The following is a 27,141-nucleotide window of genomic DNA, read 5'->3' as shown; positions in this document are numbered from 1 at the left end:
CAGACTTTGAATAGCAGCATGTTATTGAACAATAGGGAATATCGTGGCTCCGCTTCAGAATTGGTAGTGATTTGGGTTACGGATCCAATTCTGATTCAGATTCAGAGGCAGTTATCACACATATGTTGAAACATACAGTGAAATGCGTCATTTGCATTAACAACCAACACAAGCTAACGAAGTGCTGGGGGCAGCCGACAAGGATGCCCACGATTGGTCAGGGCATGAAGGGATATGGGGAGAAGGCAGGAGATTCAGGCTGAGAGGAAAATTGGATCAGCCATGATGAAATGGCAGAGCAGACTCGATGGGCCAAAAGGCCTAATTCTGCTCCTGTGTCTTATGGTCTTAAAACAAAACACAACATAGTAGTGCTATCACTCGAGTCGAGTATGATGTTCACTGAAGGAGTTGTCTATTAGTGGGTCCTCAGGTGGCTGTAGGGGTTGTCTATTGGTGACCCTCAGGTGGCTGTAGGGGTTATCTATTGGTGGGTCCTCAGTTGGCTGTAGGGGTTGTCTATTGGTGGATCCTCAGGTGGCCATAGGGGTTGTTTATTGGTGGGTCCTCTAGTGCCTGTAGGGGTTGTCTATTGGTGACCCTCAGGTGACCGTGGGGGTTGTCTATTGGTGAGTCCTCAGGTGGCTGTAGAGGTCGATCTGGAAACCGCATATTCTAGACTAGGGGCTTCCAGACCTCACAAACCTGCCCCAGTCGCCTCTTGCTGATTGCCACGGTTTTTATTGTGGGAAGTTAGGGTGGTTTCCTTAATGGAGAATGCCTTGCGTAACTTTGTTTAACGTTGGGAGGCGAATGCACAGGCAGCCACCACACGGTCATTGACAGATCAGTGGCATGGAGTGCCAGAAGACCGGGGATCCTTTACTGCTGTGGCCTTCCTCCACCTTCACTGCCGCGGTGATGTGTCATCATCCTCCACCAGCTCCACCGTTGAGGTCTTGGCTGGATCTCTCTTTGTCTGTAATCTCCCCCTTGACTTTACCACCATGGGTGACCCTACCTACCAGGAACTAAACTCCAGACGGTATCACCCTCGGGATGTCAGAAACTCACAAACCTCTCCACCACGACAAGCTGACAATCCTTGGAGAGGAGAACATGAACCAACAATCTGTTCCTCCCTTACACCCACATTCGCAGTCCTCCAATTCCAGGACAGGCCAACTCATGATTTGCAACTGCCAGCAAGGAGTTATCCCTGTGATCAAGTGGATTTCCTCCAGTCCCTCCTGATTCCAGTCGGTAGGTTAATTGGTCGTTATAAATTGTCCCATGATTCGGCTAGAATTAAATTTGGGGTTTGCATGGCTCAAATGGCCAGAAAGGCCTGTTCCACGCTGTATATCAACAAAATTTTAAAAATGGTCTCCGCCTGAAACATCGACTATTTACTCTTTTCCATAGATGCTAACTGACCTGTTGAGTTCCTCCAGTGTTTTGTGTGTGTTGCTCTGGATTTCCAGCGTCTGTAGAATCTCTTGTGTTCAAACTTCATATCACTTGCCTGACAGGAGAAGAGAGAAGTGAAAATGACCAGGATGGGAGAGGTCCTTCATTAAGCTGTTTGTGATACTGCTTTTATCCATCTTCACTGGAAGCCAGGAGGAATGGGAAACTTGTTTAAACTCTCCCTAAATGAAGCTCAGCTGAAGTTTGAAGATGAACCTGTGAATTCTGTTGTATCTGTGCCCATATATTAAGTGAAGTGCAAGATGGGCTGACAAGGTGGATATTGTAGTCACTCAACAACTGAGTTAGGAACAGCAGTGGCCACTCAGCCCATCAAGCCTGTCTTACTGGCTAATGAGATCTTGGCTGCTCCGCTTGAAAACTCAACTCCTACTGTGTCCTCTCTCGTGAACTTCCTCCTTCTCATTTATGAAGGTTCTAGCTATTCATTAATAATGATCAATAATCAATCACATTTTGTGATTTCCCAGCGTTCACGACTTTCGAGAGAGACAAAGTTGCCCCATCACCATCTTAAATTGGTTTCCCTTTATATGGAACAATTACCTCCCATCCTCCCCACACTTATTCCAGTTCTGAACTGTCCCCCCCCCCCATCCCAGGATCTTACACACTCCATGGCCATTTTATTAGGTACATTGCTACACCTCTTTAATGTGAATATCTAATCATCCAATTATGTGGCTGCAACTCCATGCATAAAAGCATGCAGATGTGGCCAAGAGGTTCAGTTCAAACATCAGAATTGGGAAGAATTGTGATCTAAGTGACTTTGATGGTGGAATGATTGTTGGTGCCAGACAGGGTGGTTTGAGTATCTTAGAAACTGCTGATCTCCTGGCATGTTCACACACAACGGTCTCTGGAGTTTACAGAGAATGATGAGAAAAACAAAAAAAAAAAAATCCAGTGAGTGGTAGCCCTGTGAGTGAAGATGCCTTGTTAATGAGAGAGGTCAGAGGAGAATGTCCAGTCTGGTTCAAGCTGACAGAGAGGTGACAGTAACTCAAATAACCACACGTTACAACAGTGGTCTGCAGAACATCATCCCTGAAAGTACCTGTCAGCCCTTGAAGTGGATGGGCTACAGCAGCAGAAAATCATGAACATACACTTGGTGGCCACTTTATTAGGTAAAAGAGGTACAGTACCTAATAAAGTGGCCACTGGGGGTAAGTTTCAATTAAGTCATACTTCACCCTTCAGAAGCCCAGCTCCAGCCCATACACGTCTCAGAACACGCCCATTCCAGAAATCAGTTCACTACGCATGGCGGCACTGTAGCACAGCCGTCAATGTTAAGCTTTCCAGCGCCACCACCCCGGGTTCAATTCTGCAAGGAGTTTGTACATTCTCCCCGTGACCGCGTGGGTTTTCTCCGGGAGCTCCGGTTTCTTCCCACAGTCCAAGGATGTACCATTGATAGGTTAATTGGTCACGTGTGTAATTGGCGGCGCGGGTTCATTGGGCCTGTAATCGTGCTGTATCTCTAAACTAAATAAAATCAAAATGAATAAACCTTCACCGAAATACTTCTAACACGGCAACATCCTTCCTTAAATAAAGAAACCGATACAGGACGGGTTCGGCCTGCCCCGAAACTGAGGTTCCCACTGGTATCAGAATGGCTTGGTGTTAACTCTGAAGGGAAGCTGAACGTTCGTCCACCCGTCCAATGCTGATTGAATCCTGGAGGCACTGTCAGGTTGTAAGAATGCACGGAGCGGGAAGAGAAACAGGCTGTCACGCCGTTACCCCTCTCTGCGGATGATCGCAGAGACCGAGGTACAGTACCCTGAACTCAAGTGAAGACTTCATGAGGGTTATTTAATTGTTGGCTACACCGTCCGTGGAGATTTGATACTGAGTGATGCTGCCTGGATTAGATGGCGTGATGAGAGGCTGGACGAACTTGGGTTGTTTTCTCTGGATCGGCGGAGGTTGTAGTGGTGTTGGGGTGGGGGGTGGGCGGGGGGGGAGAAGGAGGGAGATCTGATAGAGGTTTATAAGAGGCATAAGAGTATCTATCTTTTCCCCCAGAGTTGAAATGTCTAATACTGGAGAGCATGCATTTAAGGTGAGAGAGGGGTAATTTCAAAGGAGATGTGAGGGGCAAGTTTTTACACATGGAGTGATGGTAGAATGCACTGCTTGGGTTGGTGGTAGAGGCAGACCCATTCTGGATTTTAAAGAGACGTTTAAATAGGTACATGGATGTGAGGGAAATGGAAGGATATGGACAGGGTGTAGGCAGAAGTGGTTAGTTTAGTTGGTCATTTGATTACTCATTTAATTGGGTACTAATTTAATCAAAGGGCCTTTTCCTATATTGTGTTCTATTTTTGTACGTTTAGTTTCTGAGTGGGTGGCGAATTGGACATCACTGTCATAAATGAGAACTTGCCCTCAATGAGCGGAGTCCGTCTGTGTTGTTTCCATCTCATCTCTATTGTGACACTGACGGGTATGGGATGCAGGTGATAAACACGAGAGATTCCGCAGATGCTGAAAATCCAGAGCAGCGCACATACACGCAGACAGACAGACAGACAGACAGACACACACACACACACACACACACAAAAACAAACACTGACAATGATGGTGGAACGGTGGAACTCAGCAGGTCAGGCAACATCTAAGGAAAGGATTAAACAGCCGACGTTTCGGGCCGAGACACCAGTCCCGATGAAGGGTCACGGCCCCAAGCATCGACAGTCTATTCATTTCCATAGAAGCTGCCTGACCTGCTGAGTTCTTCCAGCATTTTGTGTGTGTGTCGCCCCGTGCAGACGCGCTGTTCTGAATTTTTTTTTAAAAAAAGAGGAACTATTTGTAAACATTGCGTTGGAGTCGAGGACAGCTCCAAACACAGAGAAAATACTTTGGGAAAACATTTGTGGATTGGATTGAAAATCACCAAAAGTCGGAGCTCATTGAGTGTGCGCGGGTGAAGGTGGGAATATTCTTTAATTAATTGGACAGATTATGTCACTGGGTCGTACGTATCGCACCCCCTTTCCTTTCAGTGACAGCCTACGATGGTTAAATGGGCCAACTTAGCAGCGGCAGAGAGGGCAAATCATGTTTCGTCTCTGAACTAAAGCGTGACTCCCAGAAACAAAAATGTAGGTTTAAAATAAAATGTATGAGGCTTTTCAGAAGTAATAACTTGCTATGTTTTTAAAACAGAAATTCTGGTCTTTTTTAGAAATCTAAAGAGGGGGAGATTATTTTAAAGAAACTTTAACATTTTGTGGAGATTATACAACTTTTAGGAAGTGGGTTTTATCAAGCGGTCTGACACGGCTGATCCGCTTAAGGTTTATTGATGGAAAGTGTCGGGAGGGGATAACTTTATCTCGAACTGTGAGGTTAAAATCGAATTTTAAAACCGCTGCGAGTTTCGTCCTCGCCCGGAAATAAGAGAAAGGTAATCAGTTAGAAAAACGCTTCAGCGAGAAGGTGGGTCGATAGCGGATCAATAAGCATTTCGCCAAGATAATGTACACGGCGGCGAGCACCTTCCCGAGATGTCAGGTACGGGGAGACAGATTAGAGCGACGGCAGAGGTCGAAGTGTTAGATCTAAGTAAAGCGAACAAGTCATCCCTGCGTGAGCGCTGGGGATATCACGGGTCGAAACAGTTCCCGCATTTTAACGGCTTCGCTCGGAAGGAGAAACTACGGGGAGAGGAACTTGTAGCGAGCGTTTACATGAGGATGCCTGCAATCAAGAAGGAGAAAGCCGATGGGGAAATGGTCACTCGGGGGCTGCTGGACAGTCTTCCCGAATATCTGGCCCCTCTGTCCATCCCAATGGTGACTCCACACCCTGCGCCTTACGACCACATCTTCAGCCGGCGCCAGCGTGCCTTCCTGGGTCTCCCCGAGGCTGCCCACCCGGGCGACCTGATGCTAGAGCGCTTCCATTCCGTTCCAGATTTCCAGCCGATCTTTGACAACGGGGAGCCCTGCATCGAAGTGGAGTGCGGAGAAAACAAAGCCCTCCTCTACATCCATAAACTGTGCCAAGGCAGCAAGGGACCCTCCATCCGCTACCGGGGCGAGTGGCTGACCCCCAACGAATTTCAGTTCGTCAGCGGCAGGGAGACAGCCAAGGACTGGAAACGGAGCATAAGGCACAAAGGTGGGTGCATGCGAGGGTGAAGCTAGAGGGAGAGAGAGGGGAGGGGGGACAGGGAAAGAGAGAGAGGGGACAAGGAAAGAGAGCGAGGGACAGAGAAGGAGGGAGGGTGAGAGAAAGAGAAATGGAGAGAGGGAAGGTTTGTGTGTGTGTGTGTGTGTGTGAGAGAGAGAGTGAGAGAGAGAGAGAGATCTTTGCTTCTGTCAATAGAGGGGAGGAAGAGGTTGCAATGTGATTATTGTACACTTGGGGACAGTCCGCGTCTTGAGGAAGTTAACGTGCGTAAAAGTTGGATCAGCCGCACCGGGTGCAGGTAAACTGGGCCAACAGATTGTTTGTTCAACCGATAACCGCAAACCCAGCAGACGATCAGAAGGTGATAATGGTTACTTACACCTGACCTCTCCCACCCCCCCCCACCCGCCTTCCCCTCCCCCAGGTTACCTTGCAGCAGTGATATTTTGTTTCGCGGGGTGGGGGGGGGAGAGTGGTGGTTGGAGGGATGTACTTGTCTGTCGCTGGCCTATGAAGTTTGGGAAACGAGAGAGACGAACCAAGAAGTGAGACAGCTATTTTCTGTCTTTGGCCGGGAGTAGCCGTATCCCAGACACAGCCGTCAGGATGGCTCTGACTAAGCAGAAATGATAAATAATTGAACCTTTGTGTGTCTGTGTTTTGGGGAGTTGGGGAAAGGAGTGGCACGGTTCGTTATACGGTGCTTTCGCCGGTGAACGGCTCGAAAGTTTAAGGGAAATCGAGAAGCAAGCGAGCCCGGCCGTGAGATCAAGTGAGTTAAACGGTTGTCTGTATTCATTAACAGGAGCTGGCCGGAGGTGGAGCGGGTTGGGTGGGGGTGCAGGCTGTTGTGGAGGAATGTATTAAGAGGCTGGTTGAGCCGGGAAGTGAGGATGGAATGCGATCCCCCGCTCCCTGGGCCAGCGGTGTTCTTGATATGGTCAGTGACAGCGCCGGTAACTGCGGGCTTGGCGCGTCTCCATGCTGAAGTGCGGGTGGTTCTCGCTGGGGAGGCGTGGGTGGGACCTGCTGCCCACCCGCGGCGTTGCCGGCGCGGCTGTTTTAACTCTTGCGGTGTAGTAGTGGTGCTGGCGGGCTCTCCGTGTGCAGCTGCCCCTGGAACGGAGCCGGGCCGAGGGAGCTGTCGTCTGCTGCCGAGTGTGAGTCACTGTCTGGCTCTAGTGGGTTCTTCACTCTGGCTTGCAGTGACCCCCCGCCCCCTTACAGTGTCTCTGCGAGGGGCACCCTGACAGTGACTGGGCAGAGACACCGTTCTATGGTATCCAGTGACAAGACACTGGTCCCTCTAGTAATCAGTGACTCCCAGACAATGTCTATACAGAGACGCTGGTGACTCTAACAGTGTCTCTCTGATATACAGTGACTCTGAGAGGGACACTGGTTCCTCTGGTATTCAGTGACTTTCTGACAACGTCTGGACAGAGGCTCTGGTCCCTCTAGCATCCAGCGACCATCTGACAGTGTTTCGGCCGAGACACTTGTCTCTCTGATAATCCATTGGATCCCTGGCAGTGCCTGGGCGGGGAACACTGGTCCCTCTGGCAGGCAGTGACTCCCGGACACCGTCCTGAGAGAGTTGGTCTCGACAGCAGCCTCTCTCTCTCTGTCTCGCTCTGTTGCTCTGACACTCGGCTTCTGGCGGTGCGAGGTGTCTGCTGCACTGTCTGGCTGCGCCGCGCCACTCTCTCGCAGGTCCTGCCAGTGTTACGGTATTAGTCTCTCTGGCTCTTTGACTCTGCATCTGACTGCGCTGAGTGTCTGGCTTCGAGCTGTGCTGTGCTCCCCCTCCCCTCCCCCGGTGCGCTCTTTACCAGCGTGTGCCTCGGCCTCTCCACAAACAACATTCGCCATTGTTACAAATAAGCAAAACTGCCGCACTTCCTCAAGAGTTGCGTCGCTTTAATTGGAAACCAACAATTTTCTGCTCGTGTGACAGAGCCGAGATGAAAGAGGAGGAAGGGAAATGCGCTTCCCGGTATTTTTAAGGTCGCGTTGCCGTGGTTGTGGGGATTGCTCGTAGCTTCTCCAATGTGTATTTAAGGAGGACCGTGCACACTTGAGAGGTGAATTAATAAGAATTTCCTCCTCACACAAACGCTGGCGCTGCGCAGCTCGAATTATTTTTTTCACAGTAATTTAATTTTTTTTCTTCTCTAATGCAGGGAAAAGTTTGAAGACACTTATGTCAAAGGGAATCTTACAGGTACATCCACCAATCTGTGACTGTCCCGGCTGCCGAATTTCATCTCCGGTGGTAAGACCTGCTAACTTAAAAAAAATTAATATACCTTTCCGTCTTTGTTGTGGATGCAAAAGTATTTTATAAGAAAAGTATGTTTGGAATAGCAAAGATTCTGCACGTTTTAATGCAATGAAAATCCTGTTTACAATCGTGCTGGTTGACTATTGATAAGGTAATAACGATGTGATGATTAGTGGGGGTCTCGTTAGTGGTGGGGGGTTAATACAAGCTCAGAAAACAAACAGCCGCGACTTTAAACTGACACGCCGGAAACCTTCGGTGGAACTCAAAACAACTGATCTTCCTTTCCTGACTTGACCACCCCCTAGTGAATGACAAACACATCTAAGCCGCCTCTCTCCTCTCTATCAATCACCAGAGTCCAGTCTCGGTCTCTTCCCAGGGGCGGAGGGTGGGAGGGATCGAGGCCGTTAATCAATTTACCGGCATCAATCACCTCCAACACCGTGGGCTATTTTTGTAAAAGGAAAAAGTTTGGCCAATTCGCTTCGAGGCGCGTTCTCTCGGTCTTCCTGTGGAAGTTTAGATTGAGTTGCTTGCACGGGCTTAAAATGATTAAACTAACACGACGGGCGACCTAAAAAGGACTGCCGCAAGAAAACAGCGGTTTTGTGCAATTTTCTGTTTGAAGAATCATATAGTCGCGTTGGTGTCAGCTCAATTAAGAAAAAGAATCAGAAGTCAGTCACTTGGCCCCCGGGACTGTCCAGCCACTCAATTACTAATCAATTCTTGGCGCTAGCTTCTTATTCCTTTCTGTTCCCCATCTCCTTCGACTTCCCCTTCAGAAGCCAAGGATCTGTCTATCTCGAGTCTGTATGTATTCAATGAGTCAGTCTCCAGAACTGTCCAGGAGAGAGGATTCCAAACGCGCGCACACCTCTGAGAGCAGACATTCCCTCAAGATGCACTTAGCATTTAACTTTTCAAGATTACTTGGAAATTTTTATGTCTTAATAAAGTCACCTCATTCGTCTGAAGTTTAATTAATTTTGCATTCGTGCTGCACGCATTGCCACATAGCATAAACGGAAAATCTAAGTCAATGCATTTTCCACATTCAACCACTTACCTAGTTCTCAGTGTCTGGCTTGATGAAATGGCGCAATAATAATGAACCCCTCCTCTGCAGTTAGTTACTTATGGGTTTGGATGTTTAGCAGCACACACAATGCTGGAGAGCATCCTAACACGCTGCATCACTGCATCACTGCATGGTGTGCAAACTGCACTGCCGCGGAGGGGAGACATCAGCGGTACCAGCCTACCCGCCATCAAGGACGCGTGCAGAAAGGTCAACAATATTATGAGGGATCCCACCCACTTTGCTCACGGACTGTTTGTCCCACTCCCATCAGAGAGGAGGCTATGTAGCATCCACACCAGGGCCACCAGACTCAAAAACAGTTACTTTCCCCAGGCAGTAAGGCTGATCAACACCTCCACCCACTAACCCACCCCTCCACACCCTCAACCATCACTACTTTATCACTTCCTGTCAGAGTCAGCTTACCTACGGAAGCTCCTATGCTTAGTGTCACTTTATGGCCACACAATCAATCTGTGTGGGTAAGCTATCCTATGAATTTATATTTATTCTGTTTTTCATATTGTGTTCTTTCTCTTTGTGTGTGTTTTTTTTGTCGAATCAGATCCGGAATAACAATTATTTAATTTTCCTTTACACTTGTGTACTGGAAATGACATTAAACAGTCCTGAATCTTGAATCAGACTGTTTCTATGAAGCGACATGTCTTAACCAAAAGAGATTCTGCAAATGCTGGGAATCCAGAGCAACACACACAAAATGGATGAATCATAAACACAAGGACGTTGGTTATTTGTCAGTCTTTGTCTGTGTGTAGTTTTTTATTGATTCTATTTCATTTCTTGGTTCTACTGTGAATGCCTGCAAGAAAATGAATCTGAGGGTAGTATATGTTGACAAATATGTACTTTGATAATAAATTTACTTTGAATTTTTGACTTTGGACAAGAGATTCTGCAGGCGCTGGAAATCCAGAGTAACACACACAAAATGCCGAAGGAACTCAGCAGGTCAGGCAGCACCTGTGGAGGCAAATAAACAGTTGACATTTCAGTCCCGATGAAGGGTTTTGGCCCAAAATGTTGACAGTTTATTTCTTAACATAGATGCTGCCTGCGCCGCTGAGTTCCTCGAGCGTTTTGTGTGCTGTTTCTTTGGAGGGGAAAGGGAAAGTTGACATTTTAGTAAAGACCCTTCATTAAAGTTCAAAGTGAATTTTATTATCAAGGTACACATACATATACAACTCTGGATTCATTTTCTTTTGGGGAGACTCAGCAAATCTATAGAATAGTAACTATAACAGGATCAATGAAAGATCAGCCGGAGTACAGAAGACAACAAACTGTGCAAATGCAAATATAAATAAATAACAACAGATGATGAGAACTTGATAATGAGATAAAGAGCCCTTAAAGTGATGTACTGGGCTGAATCCACTACCTTTTTTCTGTTCAAAGCTATTGGTGTATCCATACCGGGCCATGATACAGGCAACGAATGCACTCTCCCCTACACGTCTAAAGAAGTTTGTCAAAGTTCAGATGTCATGCAGATTCTTCGCAGACTGCCGAGGAAGTAGAGGCAATGCCGTGCTTTCTTTGCAACTCCACTCATGTGCTGCGTGCTGGACAAATCCTCTGAAATAGTAACACTGAGGAATTTTGAAGTTCCTCACCCTCTCCACTTCTGATCCTCTGATGAGGACTGTCTCATGGACCTGTGGTTTCCCTCTGCTGAAGTCATCAATTAGTTCCTTGGTCCTGCTGACATTGAGCGAGAGGTTGTCGTTATGACACCGCTCAGCCTGCTAGATACAGGATTGATAGATGCTGCCTGACCCTCTGAGTTCCTTCGGCGTTGGTGTGTGTGTTGCTCCAGATTTCCAACATCTGCAGAATCTCTTTTGTGCCTGGATATTGATTTGTGCCATATTTGCCACATTGCTGTTTCACAGGCACTGGAGTATCTTGCATGTGACTGTCCATCTTAAACTATTGTTTGAGAAGTAGTAAGTCTTTTGCGGGAACAGGTCCAACACAGAGGTGGCTGCAAGTGGATGCTGAGTTTCAGAAGCCAGTGTAAGCGGTTGGACCTTTCTACAACTTTAAACAGAGCAATCTTAGTGGAGTTTAGGGAGACTGGCACTGGAGAGGGACAGAGGAGGTTGACAAAACATTAACATATGAGGCACGTTGTTTGTAGCTCTGGGCCTGTACTCACTAGAGTTTAGAAGAATGAGGGGGAGGGATCTCATTGAATATTGGCAGGCCGAGACAGAACGGATGTGGAGAGGACATTTGCTATATTGGGGTTGGCCTGGGACCAGAGGGCATAACTTCAGAATAGAGGGATGTCCCTTTAGAACGGAGACGAGGAGTGATTTCTTAGCCAGGGGGTGGTGAATCTGCAGAATTTATTGCCACAGATGGCTGTGGAGGCCAAGTCATTGGGTATGTTTAAACCAGAGGCTGATAGGTTCTTGATTAATCAAGACGTTAAAAGTTGTGGGGAGAGGGGTTGAGAGGGATAATAAGTCAGCTATGATGCAATGGCAGGGCAGACTTGATGGGCTGAATGGCCTAATTCTGCTCCTATGGTTCTATTGAGGCTGTGCCCTCTGGTCCTAGTCTCCCTCGCGATAGGAAACATCCTTTCCGCGTCCATGCTATCCAGGCTTTTCAATATTTGATAGGTTTCAATGAGAGCCCATCTTTATTCTTCTGAACTCCAGTGAGTGCAGGCCCAGAGCTATAAAATGCTCCTCATACTTTAACCCTTTCATTGCCAGGATCATTCTTCTGAACCTCCTCCGGACCCTCAGCAATGTCAGCACATCCTTTCTTAGATAAGGGGCCCAGAACTGCTCACAACACTCCAAGTGTGGCCTGACCAATGGCTTATTAATCCTCAGCATCACATCCTTGTTCTGATATTCTAGCCCTCTTGAAATGAATGCTAACATTGTATTTGCCCTCCTTCCCACCGACTCAAGCTGCAAATTAACCCTTGAGGAATCCTGCTCCTCTGAGTTCACTCCCTGTTTAGAAAAGTGTCTGCACCTTTATTCCTTCTACCAAAGTGCGTGACCATACACCTCCTGACATTGTGTTCCATCTTCTTCTTCATTGGTTACTTTTTTGCCCATTCTTTTAACCTGTTCAAATCCATCAGCAGGTTACCTGCTTCCTCAACACTACCTGTCCCACCACCTATCTTTATGTAGTCTGCAAATAAGGTCCTTTTACCACTGGGAAGTGACAAAGCAAATTATAGAAACAACACCTCCGCAGTATAATTAAGGATTTCTCCCAATGCCCTGTAGGACACTCAGTCGTGTACTCTTGACTATGATACAGAGAATGAGGCGGTGAGATTTTTTAAATTTTGGAAATACAGTGCAGAATAGACCCTGCCAGCCCAACGAGCCATGGCACATGGCAACCCACCTATTTAACCCTAGCCAGGACAATTTACAGTGATAAATTAACCTACTAACCCATACATCTTTGGAATGTGGGAGGAAACCAAAGCACCCGGAGGAAACAAAGGTTCATTTTATTATCAAAGTATGTACAGAGAATACAACACTGAGATTCGTCTTCTCCAGATAGCCATGAATTACAGAAAAACCATTGAAGTCTTTGAAAGAAAAGACATCAACCCGCGCCCCCCCCCCACTCTGGCACGAAGAAAAGCAAAACGGATCACTCACCTGGACATGACAGCTAAATGATCAAACCCCTAACCCCCAAGCCCCTCCCAAAAAAACCCAGTGACAATAACGTTAAACCCCCAACCCCTCTCTCGCACACAAAAATCTAACAGATCGCTCACACTGAAAATCACCAACAAGAACTTCAGATCCCAAATCCCCAAACCCTCCCTCGCCAAAAAAAGGTAGCATGTCGCCTTCCCGCCAATCGGCAACGAGAAAGAAAGCACAGAAAACTGGAGGAGACTAAAATAAAGTACAGTCCACACCAGTAATCAGATAAATCTCGGAACTTTGAAAGCATCCTCAGTCAGCATCGAGGAAAGCAACAGCACCAGCTCAGGCTTCCCGTGGGGAGCAATCGCTGACCCACAGCCTTCATATGCCAGTCCGAGGCCTCTCAACTTCAGGCCCAATGCGGCTGCGTGAAACCCATGAGGTTCACGGAGGGAACATACAAACTCCTTGCAGATGGTGCCGGAAATGAACTCTCAACTCTGGAATGCCCTGATCTGTAGTAATAACGTCGTGCCAACCGCTATTCTACTGTGGTGATGGGGGGCCTGCTGGGAGTTGATGGAGTGCGAGGGGATGCATGTTTGATTCTACCATCAACATGTCACATTCAAAATGCACCCAAAGATATTTGGCACCGACATGAAGTTCCCTGTCACGTGACTTTCATTGATAACAAAATAAATGGTGCGCGAATAATCATGGCATTGAGATCGTGATCCTTCATTTTTTTTAAAATGCCTCCTTTACTTTGTTTCACGTGCTCTGAGAGTGGCTCTTAGTTAACTGTGTGGATGAATTTTAAAGAATTGGACATTGCCATTTTTAAAGTTTTTGATGGGAATGATGTAAAGACCTTTCTTTTGATTGGATTTCAACCCACAGCCTAGTTGTGGTATTCATTGCCGAACCCTTTTCCCATTGCTTACCAGCTAATAAAATTCAAGTTCAAATTCAACTTTATTTTATTTAGCCATACTGTATCCCTGATCAGGGTAACGTGAAGCCATGGGAGCAGGTGGTGGATGGTCATATGAGCAGCTGGTGCATATCACAAGTCCTGGTTATGCGACCACTGACGCCAGGCAGACAGTCTCTGAAGAGTACTGTTAATGGCTGGGGTCACCCGTCTTGTAAAGACACTGCCCAGAAGAAGGCAATGGCAAAACACTATTGTAGAAAAAAAATTGCCAAGAACAATCATGGTCATGGAAAGACCATGATCGTCTACATTAATTGACACAGCATATAACAAATGAACGATGTTTGTATACTGCCAAATGAAACAATGTTCCTCTAAACCAAAGTGCACAACATAGCACATATAACTCATACATAACACAAAGGCAATATTACTACAAATAAGCAACGAATAATAAGGTGAATATACAACTCCAGTCAAATAGTAAACAATACATGCAACTAGCGCTTCAGAAGTGACGACACCCTGGGTGGTGGCAGCATGTTCAGTAGTCTCTCGGCCTGGGGCAATTTTTAAAATGTAATGGGGTATGCACTTGAAAGAGAAGTATTTATCCGGCTAATTGGAAAGGACAGCAGCGTGGATTAATTGGATAGCTATTTAAAAAACATGGCATTGACTTGGTAGATCAAGTTACTCATTCCTTGCTACATCGGGGGAACTTAGTCTCTTCCCAGTTCCTACCCAACTATAAAGGTTCAGCAGTAAAAGATGTCTAATCAGTAAATAAGCTGTTTCCTATCCTAACAGTCCTTGTCCTAGTGCTACAGTGTCTCCTGCCTGATGGTGGGTGGGTCGAAGAGATTATTGCAATTTCTAAGTTATAATGCAATTCATTCTGCACAGTATAATTTGAGATAGTCATGTCCCCATACGTGTGTTCATGTTGTAATTGAAGAAGACCATTTACTTCAGGCAGTCTGTAAGGCCACCGACCTTGTGGTTTGTAATTTGGTTTAGGTTGTATCAGGCTTATAATTGTATAAAATTATTCCAGCCTTGGTGTCAATTGTTATTCCTCTCTGCGCCTTGTGGCATATCGGGCCGCATTTTTTGCAGTTTCTTTCGCATTTGCCTGTTTTTTACGAGGCCGAGTTGCTAGCTTGACGCTCGGCCCAGCACGGATGTAAAGCGTGCAAGGAGCTGGCCGGATTTGAACCTGGGACCACTCACCTCAAAGTCCGGTGCGGATGCCACTACACCGCCGGCCGGCCAGTTGTCAGGGCTTTGTCTATGTTCTCTTTATTTTTCTTTCTTTCTTCTCCGTCAGTGTAGCACAGCATAACAGGATTGCGATTAGGTGGGAGAGAGTGATGTTTAGGGAATCTCGTGCCAGCTGGGTCTGACTGCGACGTGCATTAGGGTGACCCCACAGAGTAGCACGGTGGCGTAGTGGTTAACACAACGCTTTACAGTACCAGTGACCCCAGTTCCATTCCTGCCACTGCCTGTAAGGAGTTTGTATGTTCTTCCTGTGACTCTGTGGGTTTTCAGTGGGTGCTCCCACAACCCAAAGACCTACTGGTTTGCAGGTTAATCAGTCATTGTAAATCGTCCCGTGAATAGGCTAGTGCTAAATTGGGGATTGCTGGGCGGCGCATCTTAAAGGGCCTATTCCGTACTGTATCTCAATAAATAAATAAAAACCCTCCTGACTGCATCTGCAGTCAACGTACAGTCAGTGGCCACATTATTGGATGCTTCCTGTACGTGATAAAAGTAGCCACTGAGTGTATGTTCGTGGTCTACGCAGCCCATCCACTTCAAGTTTCAATGCGTTGTGTGTTCAGAGATGCTCTTTTGCACACCACTGTTGTAACACGTGGTTATCTGAGTTACTGTCGCCTTCCTGTCAGCTTCTACCAGTCAGGCCATTCTTTTACAACACATTATAACATAGTCATGCATTTTCAAGATCTGTTTCATATTGCTTTGGTATTGCTTTGCACTGTTGTAATTATATGTTATAATTATGTGGTTTTGTCAGTTTTAGTCTTGGTTTGCCCTGTGTTTCTGCGATATCTTTCTGGAGGAACATTGTATCATTTTTTAATGCATGCATTTCTAAATGACAATAAACGAGGACTGAGTGTTCTCATAATCTAATCTAATATTGTTAATGATGGGGCAGTTACTCAGAAATATTTTGTGGCAACTTCATTGCTGAACCTGCTAATAAACTTTGGAAATGGTCATTTTGTTATCCAAGTTACGTTAAAGATCGAAGTTTATTGAAATCCACTTGTTGAATCTTAATGAATGAACACAGAGAGAAGGGTGAACACTAGGTGCCAAGCGTTACAAGGAAATGGGAGCAGAGCAAGTTTGCTTCATTCAAGTACTCAACACTTCTTTGTTCGTAATATTTGCCTGGCGAGCTACTGGTATTTTTCCAAATGCATTTGACAAAAATGCATTGGCTGGTTGACATTTTTTTTTCATATCACATTTGATGGAGTGTCCAAAATTTCCCAGCTAGACAGGATAAAATGTTACCAGGAAACTGTCAAGTTACCAGCAATGTAGTGTCTGAAAATGACTAATAAATTAAGTAAAAAGTTTTTTTTCTTTTTCCCATCACTGAGTTGTTGAATTCTTGATCCAAAAATCTATACAAATGATTGAGTCCAATTCAACAGCATTACAGTACTAAAACATATAACACAAATGTGGTTTTGAAAATATAGTTTAGGAAGAATGGGGTTGAGAGCATATTGCATATTTTTTAAGCCACATTTACAATTATGTGGAAGTGACAGTAAAGATGCATCATGAGTAAACCCATGTGCAGAATTCACGGTAATTTGTGGGCCAATCTAGGCAGCCCAGTGAGTTTTTCAAAGTTCATAATAAAAAAATCCATATATTTGTACGCTGCGTGGACATTAATAGCGTGTCTATGTTGCCCATTGACATGGTGTGCCATGTTTAAAAAAAAACAGATCAAATTGCCCTTCTGTCCACGGCAGTCCCCTGTCTGGTTTACGGCAGCAATAAACAAAGCTAATGAGAATATAATGTTACATTAAGTAAGACCAGAGTAAAAACTAATCCCTACTAACTATCTGGTGCTGTCAGATGCTCTAATTAAGGTTCAGTGGCCAGATCTGTGGTCGGTGTGAAGGTGAAAGGACTTGGTGAACTTTTCTAGATGAGTATTCTCAGAGATTCTTTTGATTCTTTCTGCATGTCTGCATATTTGAGTTGCACAAAAAAACCCACTTTGGTAGCAACAGAATATATATCAGAAATAAAGGCTTGGATTCTATTTTAGTTACATTTGTTGACCAGAGTTGTGTATACACACACACACACACACACACACACACACACAACCCTTTCAATAAGCCATGTAATGTCATTCATAGATTCATAATTTACAGATCATTCAGGCCATTCAGTCTTTTGTGCCCCTTGTTGGCCCCAAATTGGCTTTAGTTTATCCCCACTTCCTCACTCCCCATCCACAACCCTGCAGGTCACACCACTACAAGCCACTTCCGGCTAATTTTTAAATGTGGTGAGGTGGTGAGGCCTTCTGCAGATGTCACACCACACCCCGCTGCGGATTTTAACGACTTCTCCAGTGAAGTTATTGTCTAACTCTGCACAGACTGTAGATAAATTGGATGTCAACTCTTCAACCAGATGTATAAAGATGTTTGTACCTAGTATTTGAATGCTCAGTCAATTGCAATTCAAATCTTCACTGGGTGGCCACTTTATTAGGTACACCTGTACACCTGCTCGTTAATACAAATATCTAATCAGCCAATCATGTGGCAGCAACTCAATACATAAAAGCATGCAGAGATTCAGAATGGGGAATAAATGTAATCTAAGTGACTTTGACTTTGGAATAATTGTTGGTGTCAGACAGGGTGGTTTGAGTATCCCAGAAACTGCTGCTCTCCTGGGATTTTCATGCATAAGCTCTCCGGAGTTTATAGAGAATGGTGAAAAAAACAAACAAAAAAAAAAATCCAGCAAGCGACAGTTCCGTGAGTGAAAGTGCTTTGTTAGTGAGAGAGGTCAGAGGCAAATGGCCAGACGGGTTCAAGCAGACAGGAAGGTGACAGTAACTCAAATAACCACACTTGACAAAAAAAGGTGTGCAGAAGAGTGTAGCTGAACACATTACACTTTGAACCTCAAAGTGGATGAGCTACAGCGGCAGAAGACACAAACATCAACTCAGTGGCCACTTTATCAGGTTCAGAGCGGCCCTAATACCATGTCCACTGAGTGTAATTCCAAGTGGCATTTGCTTACTGCAGTGCTGGCGACAAGAAAAGCCCTGTACTTCCTATTGCTGTGATCCAGGGGACAGCCTGCTGATATGTTTCTGGTTTAATGCCAATATTTATACTATAAATTACAATAAGATTTTATGTAAATTATATATATATATGTGTATATACATAATTTACATTAAGCAAGTAATGCTAAAGGTAGCAAAAAAATGGTGAGGTACATGGGTTCATTGTCCATTCAGAATTCTGATGACGGAGAGGAAGAAACAGTTCCTAAAATGTTGAGTGCGTTTAGGTTCCTGTACCTCATCCTGCTTGATGGTAGCAATGAGAAGATGCGTCCTGGGTGATGGGGTCTTTAATGGTAGATGCTTTTTCAGTGCTGAGGCCCTTCCTACATTCAGCTGGAAGAAGTGAATACCAGTTAGCAACGGACAAAGGTGTCCAGAAACAAGTTGAAACCAAAATCTATAGTGTTCTAATTAAAGAGTGCAGGAGCCTCGATGGGCCGAAGAGCCAACTGTACTTTTTACCAATACTTTCCCTTGACTTTTAACATGTTAACATTTCAAATCAAGACAAGTTACGAAGACCATGTTAGCCTCAAGTCATGGGGATTTCTTTTGGGGCGGGTGGATGGTGGTTTGAATTTTGAATCCAAACGTGGCCGGACTATTTTAAACTGAGCATTAACAAAGTTCCCTATTTAGCACAAGGTGGAAATTCTGCTTCAGTCACGCTAGTTGGGTCTGTTTGGCAGTTGCGGCTTCCAGTAATGCACGGGGTTGGTGAGCGAATCGTCCTTGCCAAATGTTGGCCATAAGTGGGCCCCACCTTGTCTATTTTTATGGCATTGGTGCGCGTTTAAAAGCCGCTTGAGGATGCGCGACGCTTCGGTACAGTTGTAAAGTCTCCGCGTCCAAAAGCCAGCATTGATTGAAAAAAAAAGTCCACGTTGGTTGACGAATTGCCCTTTTAAGTCTTTCATGGTGGCTGCGGGTTACTGGTACCTGCAGGGAGACGAGAGGCGAGACATTCAGTGCAGCTGTGAATTGTAGCTTCCCCCGCACAGGAAACCAGCGGTCACTCAATTCCAAAACGCGCCGCCGTCTGCATTGGAACGGCTGGACAAGTGTGCGCTGCATTTCTTATCGCTCCATCGGCAGTCAGCCTCCCCTCCCTCCAGCTCCCTTCTCTCTCTCTCTCTCTCTCTCTCTCTCTCTCTCTATCTCTCTCTCTCTCTCTCTCTCACACACACACACACACACACACACACACACACGCAGATATAAATAAGTGTCGGCTTGAAGTCCGCAGAAAGACTTTTATTTCTTTGTAAAGGGACTTGGCTATGTCATTTTCTTTCCCTCCCTCCCTCCCTCCCTGCTTCTCTCCCTCATCTCTTCCCATTCTTCCCTCCTCTCAACCCCTGCTTCTCTCTCCCCTCTCTACCTTTCTCTCACTCTCTGCTCTCCCCTCTTCCTTTCCCTCCCTTTCCACCTCCGCTCCCCTCTCCCAAAACACTCACTCCCCCCTCCCCATCCCCTGCCCCTCTCTCCCCCTTGCCCTCCCTCCATGCCTTCCCTCCCTGTCCTCTTCCCTCTCTTCTCCCTTCCCCTTTCACCCCACTCACCCTTTCGCCTTCTCTCACTTTCCTCCATCCCTCCCCTCTCCTCCTCCCTTCCCCCTTCTCCCCCTCCCTTCCCTCTCCCCTCCCCCACACCTCCCCTCTCCCTCTCCCCTCCTCTCCTCCCCTTTTCTCCCTCTCTCCCTCTTGTCCCCTTCTCTTCTCCCACCCCCTCCCTCTTACCCTTCCTCCCCCTCTTTACCTCTCCCCTCCCCACTCCCTTCCTCCCTCCCTCCCTCTCCCCTTCCCTTCCCTCCTGCTCTTCTCCCTCCTCCCTTTCCCCTCCTCCCCTCTCCCCTTCCCCTTCTCTCCCCCTCCCCTTTCCCCTTCTCTCCCACTCCACCTCCCCCTGCCCTCCCTCTCCCCCTTCCCCTCTTCTCTCCTCCTCTTCCTCACTCCCCTCCCCTCTCCCCTCTTCCCCACTCCCCCCACACCTTCTCTCCCTCCCAACTCCCCCACCCCCTACACTCCCTCCCTCTCTCTCCCCCCTCCCTCTCGCCCTCTGCCTCCACTAATCTGACAAACCTGCTTTACATTATGCAGAGTTATGTGCCAGGCCGCTGACTAATAGCCTGGGTGGACTCGTTAAGAAAATAGCAATGAATTAATAAGCACACTTGAATGGCGGGCAACTCACTCTAAACAATTACATTTAAAAGAAAAAAATGACAATTTCCCCACTTAATTTTGACTGGTTTGAAAATCCGGCCCCTCTCTCCCAAGTTTAATTAAAGCGAACTGTTGGTCCCTCCACTCATGGCCAAGAAAGAGATTTTTTGGCCTTTGCCCTTTGCCTTGACCATCTGCACTGGGGAAACAAATATTACAGCCTCGAATCTAATGGCTCACCTTATGGGAAGTTGTGAAAACCACGCGTCGTTGTATTCTGGGTTTCGATATTGACACCTCTGGAGCCGCTTTCCCCCCAGAGAAACGTGTTTCCTCTTCGCTGGACTGTGTGTTATTTTTTTCTCTCAGGCTTTGGAGGTTGGCGGAAATTACTAGTCTTTTCGGGTTATAAATAATGTCCTCTGTGAATTCCAGCTGTTAGACTTAAAGACGTTTCTACAGACGTGACAGGGAGGAGGAAAGGGGGGGGAGGAGGAACAACATCTCCAGCAATTGGAAATGGTTTATTATTGTTACGTGTATGAAGATGCAGTGACAAGTTTTCCTGCATAGATCAGGCAGGAGATTGGGGCTGACAGGATAATTGGATCAGCTGTGATGAAATGGCAGAGCAGTCTTGAGGGGCCAAATGGCCTAATTCTTCTCCTGTATCTTATGGTTTTAGGTCATTACACAGTGCACTGAGGTAGAATCAGATCAGGTTCATTATTACTAACATATGTAGTGAAATGTGTTCTTTAGTGGCAACAGTACCCTGTAATACCTTTTAAAAAATTGCAAAATAAATAACCCACATAAAGTGCTGGAGGAACTCAGCAGATCATGCGGCATCTGTGGAGGGGAATAAACAATCAATGGAGTCCTGATGAAGGATTTTGGCCCAAAATTTCGACTGTTTATTCCTCTCCATAGATGCTGCCTGACCTACTGAGTTCCTCCAGCATTTTGTGTGTGTTGCTCTGGATTTCCAGCACCTGCAGAATCTCTTATATTAATAAATAAATAAATAAATAAATAAATAAATAAATAGTTAAGGAGGGGAATAGTGAGGTAGTGCTCATGGGTTCATGGACCATTCAGAAAATTGATGGCAGAAATATTGAGTGTGTGTCTTCAGGCTCCTGTGCCTCATGGGGGTAATGAGAAGAGGGCATGCCCTGGATATTGAGGGCCCTTAATGATGGATGCCGCCTTTCTGAGACACTGCCTTTTGAAAATGTTGTTGATGGTGGGTAGGCTAGTGCCCATGATGGAGCTGGTGGGCCTACAACCTTCTGTAGCCTCTAACAGAATAAAGTGCAACAGCTACAGAGGAAGTGCAGTGCAGGTCGACAATAAGGTGCAAGATTATGAGGAGCTGGATTGTGAGGTCTTATCGTAGTAGGAAACAACTTAATAGTCGTATCACAGTGGGATAGAAGCTGTCCCTGAGCCTGGTAGCACGTGCTTTTAGACTTTTGTATCTTCTGCCCGATGGGATGGAGAAGAAGAGACAATATCCAGAGTTGGTGGTGTCCTTGATTATGCTGGCTGCTTCACTGAGGCATTGAGGAGTGTAGACAGAGTCCATGGGGGGTGGGGGTGGGGGTGGGGGAGGCTGGTATCCATGATCTGCTGAGCTGTGTTCACAACTCTCTGCAGTTTCTTGCGGTCACATGCAGAGCAGTTGCCGTACCAAGCTGTTATGTATCAAGATGGGAACATAATAAATAGATTCAAGGTGTTAACCATAAAGCAATATTGCCCAAATCAGCAGTGTAGCAGCATGTGAAGTCAGGATTAAAATCCCGCATATAAAAGTAATAAGCAAGAGAATGTTAGAAATACTGCCGCAGGCCTCTTCATCTCTGAAGAGAGAAGTACACGTGAGAAGTAAATGAATCGGAACCTGAATTGGAATTGAAATCGGATAACATGTTGCAGTCACAGAAAAAGATTGGTTAGACTTTATTTAAAGTACCGTGTACAGTTTTGGCCACTGTACTTCTGAAAGGATGTGGTAGCAGTAGAGAGCGTGCAGAAGAGATTCACCAGGACGTTGACTGGAATGGTGGCCTATAGATACTGTATAAGGAGAGATTGGATCGGCTGGATTCAAACCTCACCGGAGGCTCAGGGGCACCTCAGATGTTAACAAAATTCTGAGGTGCATACCATAAGACATAGGAGCAGAATTTGGCCAATCAGCCCATCAAGTCTGCTTCACCATTCCATCATGGTTGATTTATTTTCCATCTTAACCCCATTCACCTGCCTTCTCCCTATAACCTTTAAACCCCTTACAAATCAAGAATCTATCAACCTCCACTTTAAATATACCTACACATAGGATAGACAGTCAGAATCTTTCTCCCCCCCCCACCACCCCCCAGAACAGGGGATCTAGGACTGGAAGGCCAGTTTTTAGGTGAGGGAGAGAAAATTAAGGTGACCTTGAAGTACATTTGGAATGAGGTGTGAGGGGAGGAAATATAGACACTATCACAACCTTTAAAGAGGATTGAAAAGAGGATGCTGTCCAAGTTGCATGCCATCTTGGACAACGTCTCCCATCCACTACATAATGTACTGGTTGGGCACAGGAGTACATTCAGCCAGAGACTCATTCCACCGAGATGCAACACAGAGCGTCATAGGAAGTCATTCCTGCCTGTGGCCATCAAACTTTACAGCTCCTCCCTTGGAGGGTCAGACACCCTGAGCCAATAGGCTGGTCCTGGACTTATTTCATAATTTACTGGCATAATTTACATATTACTATTTATGGTTTTATTACTATTTATTATTTATGGTGCAACTGTAATGAAAACCAATTTCCCCCGGGATTTATAAATTATGACTATGACTATGACTATGACTATGACTATGACTAAAAGACATTTGGATAGAACTTCAATAGGAAGGGTATAGCAGCTCACATAGGCAGATGGAAATGGCGTTGATAGTATAGTAGCAGTGTGATCAGTTGAGTCAAGTATGACGTTCTCCGAAGGGGTTGTCTATTCGTGGGTCTTTGGGTAGCTGTGGAGGCTGATCCAAGATCCACATACTCTGGTGCAGTGTGGACAAGCGTAAGTGGCTATGGTTAGTGGTCGGGCTTTTTAGTTGTTCAGTCTCTTCTTGCTGCTACCACTTGTTCTCTGCGGCACAGCGGGGGTCGCTCTGATGCAGCACAGCCCCCTCTTGAGCACATTTCCTCCAGGTGTATCTATTGACTGCTGTGTTTTCCCAGTTTTTACATGTAATGCTGAATTCCTACAGGCTGATTTTGATGTTATCTTTGAAGCATTTCCTTTGCCTACCATGGGCTCATTGACCTTTCTTCAGCTGGGAGTGAAGGATCTATATGGGGAGATGTGAGATTGGCATCCGGATAACTTGACCAATCTATGGGAGTTGCTGTTGCTTTATCACAGTGGAGATACTGTTCATGTTGGCCTCCTCTGAAGTTCAAAAATTCAAGGTAAATTTATTATCAAAGTCCATGTATGTCAGCACATACAAACCGTGAAATTCATTTTCTTGTGGGCATACAATGATAACAGTAACAGAATTAATGAAATTCTGCCCAACTAGGGCGTTCAACCAGAGTACAGAAGACAGCAAACTATGTAAATAGAAGAATAAAAAATAATAACAATAACTAAGCTATAAATATTGAGAACATGAGATGAAGAGTCCTGGAATGTAAGTCCTTGGGTTGAGGGAACATTTCAGTGATGGTGCAAGTGAGGTTGAGTGTTCAGGGTTCAAGGGCCTGATAGTTGAGGGGTAATAACTGTTCCTGCACCTGGTGTGGGTACCTGAGGTTCCTTCTTCCTAATGGCAGTAGCGAGATGGCCTGATTGGTGAGGGTCCTTGATGATGGATGCTGCTTCTCTGAAACAACGCAGGGTGGGTATGCTCAATGGTGAGGAGGGCTTTACCTGTGATGGACTGGGCCGTATCCACTACTGGTATCCAGTATGCTGGTTTGTCCTTCCAGCTGATCCTCAAAATCTTTCATAAGGATCTTTGGTGTTATTATTCCAGGTTGGGATATCCATCACAGTTGGAATGGACAGGGGTCCTTTTCACTCCTCTCTGTTTCAAAGATTCTATGTACAATTGTAGGTTAGAATGTGTTATTGTTCTAAGCAAAAAATTGCCACATGCCAGATTTTTGTTAGCAGTTACTGACTGTTCTTGTAAAATTACATTGCCTGGAATTTTATTTAGTTGTGATGTTAGTGCCCGAGAGTAATGCAATTTAAAAATGTGAACATGGTTAATTGCACCAGTTTTTAGCCCAAGTTATTTAATTATTTCCTTAATTTGCAATTCAATGGATTTTCCTGTGTTACTCCCCGAGAGGAACTGTCGGAGAAACTTCTTTTTAGACCATAAGATCATAATTAGGCCATTTGGTCCACTATTCCATCATGGCTGATTTATTATCCCTCTCAACCCAATTCTCCTGCCTTCTCCTCATAACCTTTGACGCCCTTACTAATCAACCTTCACTTTAAAGGCACCCAATGGCTTGGCTTCCACAGCCATCTGTACCAATGAGTTTCACAGCTTCACTACCCTCTGGCTAAAGAAATTCCTCCTCATCTCTATTCTCAATGGACGTTCCTCTATTCTGAGGCCTATACTCCCCCACTATAGCAAACATCCCCTCCGTATGCAGTCTATCTAGGCTTCTCAATATTCGATAGGTTTCTATGAATTCTCCCCTATTCTTCTGAACTCCATTGAATACAGTCCAAGAGCCATCAAATGCTCCTTATACATTAACCCTTCCATTCCCGGGATCTTTCTTGTGAACATCCTCTGGGGCCTTTGGAAATGACAGCATATCCTTTCTTAGCTAAGTGGCTCAAAACTGCTCATTATATACCCGATATGGTCTGACCAAAGCCCTATAAAGCCTCAGAATTACATCCTTGCTTTTATATTCTAGTCCTTTCAAAATGAGTGCTAAAATTGCATTTTCTTTCGTTACTACTGACTCAACCAGCAAGTTAATCTTTATGGAATCCTGCACGAGAACTCCCCAAGCCCCTTTGCACCCCTGATTTCTGAATTTGCTCCCCATTTAGAAAATAGTCTACACCTTTGTTCCTTCTACCAAAAGTGCATGACCATACACCCTTCCCCACACACTGTCGGGAAAGAAAGTCTTCTTGCGAAATGTAATATTCCTCTTTAAGTCCGATTTCAAGCTTTCTCCTTTCCTGATTTATTGAAATCAAACTGGACGTGCAGTAATTACAAAAGGATGCTGTGATGAAGTGGTACTCTGGTCACCAGGAGTCTCTGTTGCTTAGTAACCCGGAGACCGAGCTGAGAGCTGGGAAAAGCCGTCAATCTTCACTCCGGCATGCCTCGGAACTAATGAGCTTCTTGAGAATTAGTCACTCTTGAAATTATTGGGAAACTTGAATTGGGTAATTTGACGTGGGGTGCGGAGATTAGGGGAGGTGGGACAAAGAGAAAAGGTGGGAGCAAAATCTTGCAATCTCCTAATATCCGCGGAGAATTAATGAAACCTTAGGACATGTTCTGCGGTTGTCAATGCCTAAACCCTAGAATGAAATGCAGAATGTGTCCTGTGGCAACCTGATAGACTGGGGCACTTCTGTCAGGTAATTTGAAGGTGTGAAGCTGCAAACCGAGCTGAATTATCTCAATTTCTCTCAATGCGGGCGAAGGGAAACTTAATATTTCAAACCAGTTAAAACTGTGACAGACAGATTCCCCTCGTGATCCAGAACAACCTTGGGATACACACCAGCACACTGGGAGGGAAGTTATTTTAAAGAGACTTCAAAGAGTGGGTACTTTATTTTGTAAAGTCCAATTCTAAAATTGGCACAAATGGTAAAGCATGGATACAATTGCCTCTTTGTTGGATGGTCGTGGTCTTATAACATGGATCAAATATCAGCCCTGCACTGCATGACGTGTATTAATCTCAATGTTCCAAACACTGGAGACACTGCTAATCAGAACAGATATTTTTCTCTCTCTGCCTTTTGTAAGGATATTGTGACAGCCAGTTAGAAGTTTAAAACAGGAACAGGCCTTTCGGCCCCACAATGTTATGCCAATCCAAATTAGTAATGAAATGGGCAACCTAACCAATCACATCTGCCTACTCAAGTCCATATCTTTCTATTTTCCTCACATTCATGTGCCTGTCTAAATGTCTCTTAATAGTTCTAATGTATCTACTTGATATTTATTATCATTCTGTTTCTTTTTGTATTTACACAATTTGTTGTCTTTTGCACGTTGGCTGTTTGACCTTCCTGTTGGGTGCAGTCTTTCATTGATTTTATTGTCTCTCTTGTATTTACTATGAATGTCCACAAGAAAATGCGTCCGAGTTGTATGTGGTGACATATATATACTTTGATAATAAATTTACTTTTGAACTTTGAACTACCACCACCCCAGGCACTCACAACTGTGTGTAAAAAAAATAATCTTACACTCACATCTACTTTGAAATAACCCCCTCTCAACTTAAATGCCTGCCCTCTGGTATTAGACATTTCAACCATTGGGAAAGTATACTGTCTTTCTACTCTATCTATAACTGAAGAATTTCCCAAAATATTTTGCATTTGTTGTCAGTTACAGGAGTGAAAGTGCCCTGAAGCCTCTGAAAGAGAGATGTAGATTTTAGCTTCAGAGATACAACATGGTAACAGGCCCTTCTGGCTCAACGAGCCCCTGCCGCGCAATAACACCCATGTGACTGATTAACCTATTAACCCACATGCCTTTGGAATGTGGGAGGAAACGGGAGGATTTGGCGGAAACCCACAGAGTCAGGGGGAGAATGTACAAACTCCTTACAGACGGTGGCAGGAATTGAACCCCGTCACTGGTGCTTGTAATAGTGTTGTGCTCACCACTACACTACATTGCCTGAGGTAGATTT

General features: G+C 45.4%; 1 protein-coding gene across 11 annotated transcripts in view; it reads left to right on the top strand.

Annotated features, from left to right (window-relative positions):
* Positions 1-4,591: 4,591 nt before the first annotated feature.
* samd11 (sterile alpha motif domain containing 11) overlaps positions 4,592-27,141 on the top strand; it is a 324,631-nt gene continuing 302,081 nt past the window's right edge. For 5 of the 11 annotated variants that reach the window (XM_063032829.1, XM_063032827.1, XM_063032828.1 and 2 more), the window contains exons 1-2: positions 4,640-5,640; positions 7,836-7,927. In XM_063032829.1, coding sequence (XP_062888899.1) covers positions 5,025-5,640; positions 7,836-7,927 — 708 coding nt within the window. In that variant the 5' untranslated portion in view covers positions 4,640-5,024. Of the gene's footprint in view, positions 4,620-4,639; positions 5,641-5,901; positions 6,014-6,315; positions 6,425-7,215; positions 7,383-7,416; positions 7,737-7,835; positions 7,928-27,141 lie in introns of those variants that run through there. The other 6 variants (XM_063032832.1, XM_063032831.1, XM_063032833.1 and 3 more) reach the window with 6 other exon arrangements.

Source organism: Mobula hypostoma, chromosome 25, assembly GCF_963921235.1.
Source record: "Mobula hypostoma chromosome 25, sMobHyp1.1, whole genome shotgun sequence".
Lineage (NCBI taxonomy): Eukaryota > Metazoa > Chordata > Chondrichthyes > Myliobatiformes > Myliobatidae > Mobula > Mobula hypostoma.
This window is presented reverse-complemented; position numbering and strand designations above follow the sequence as displayed.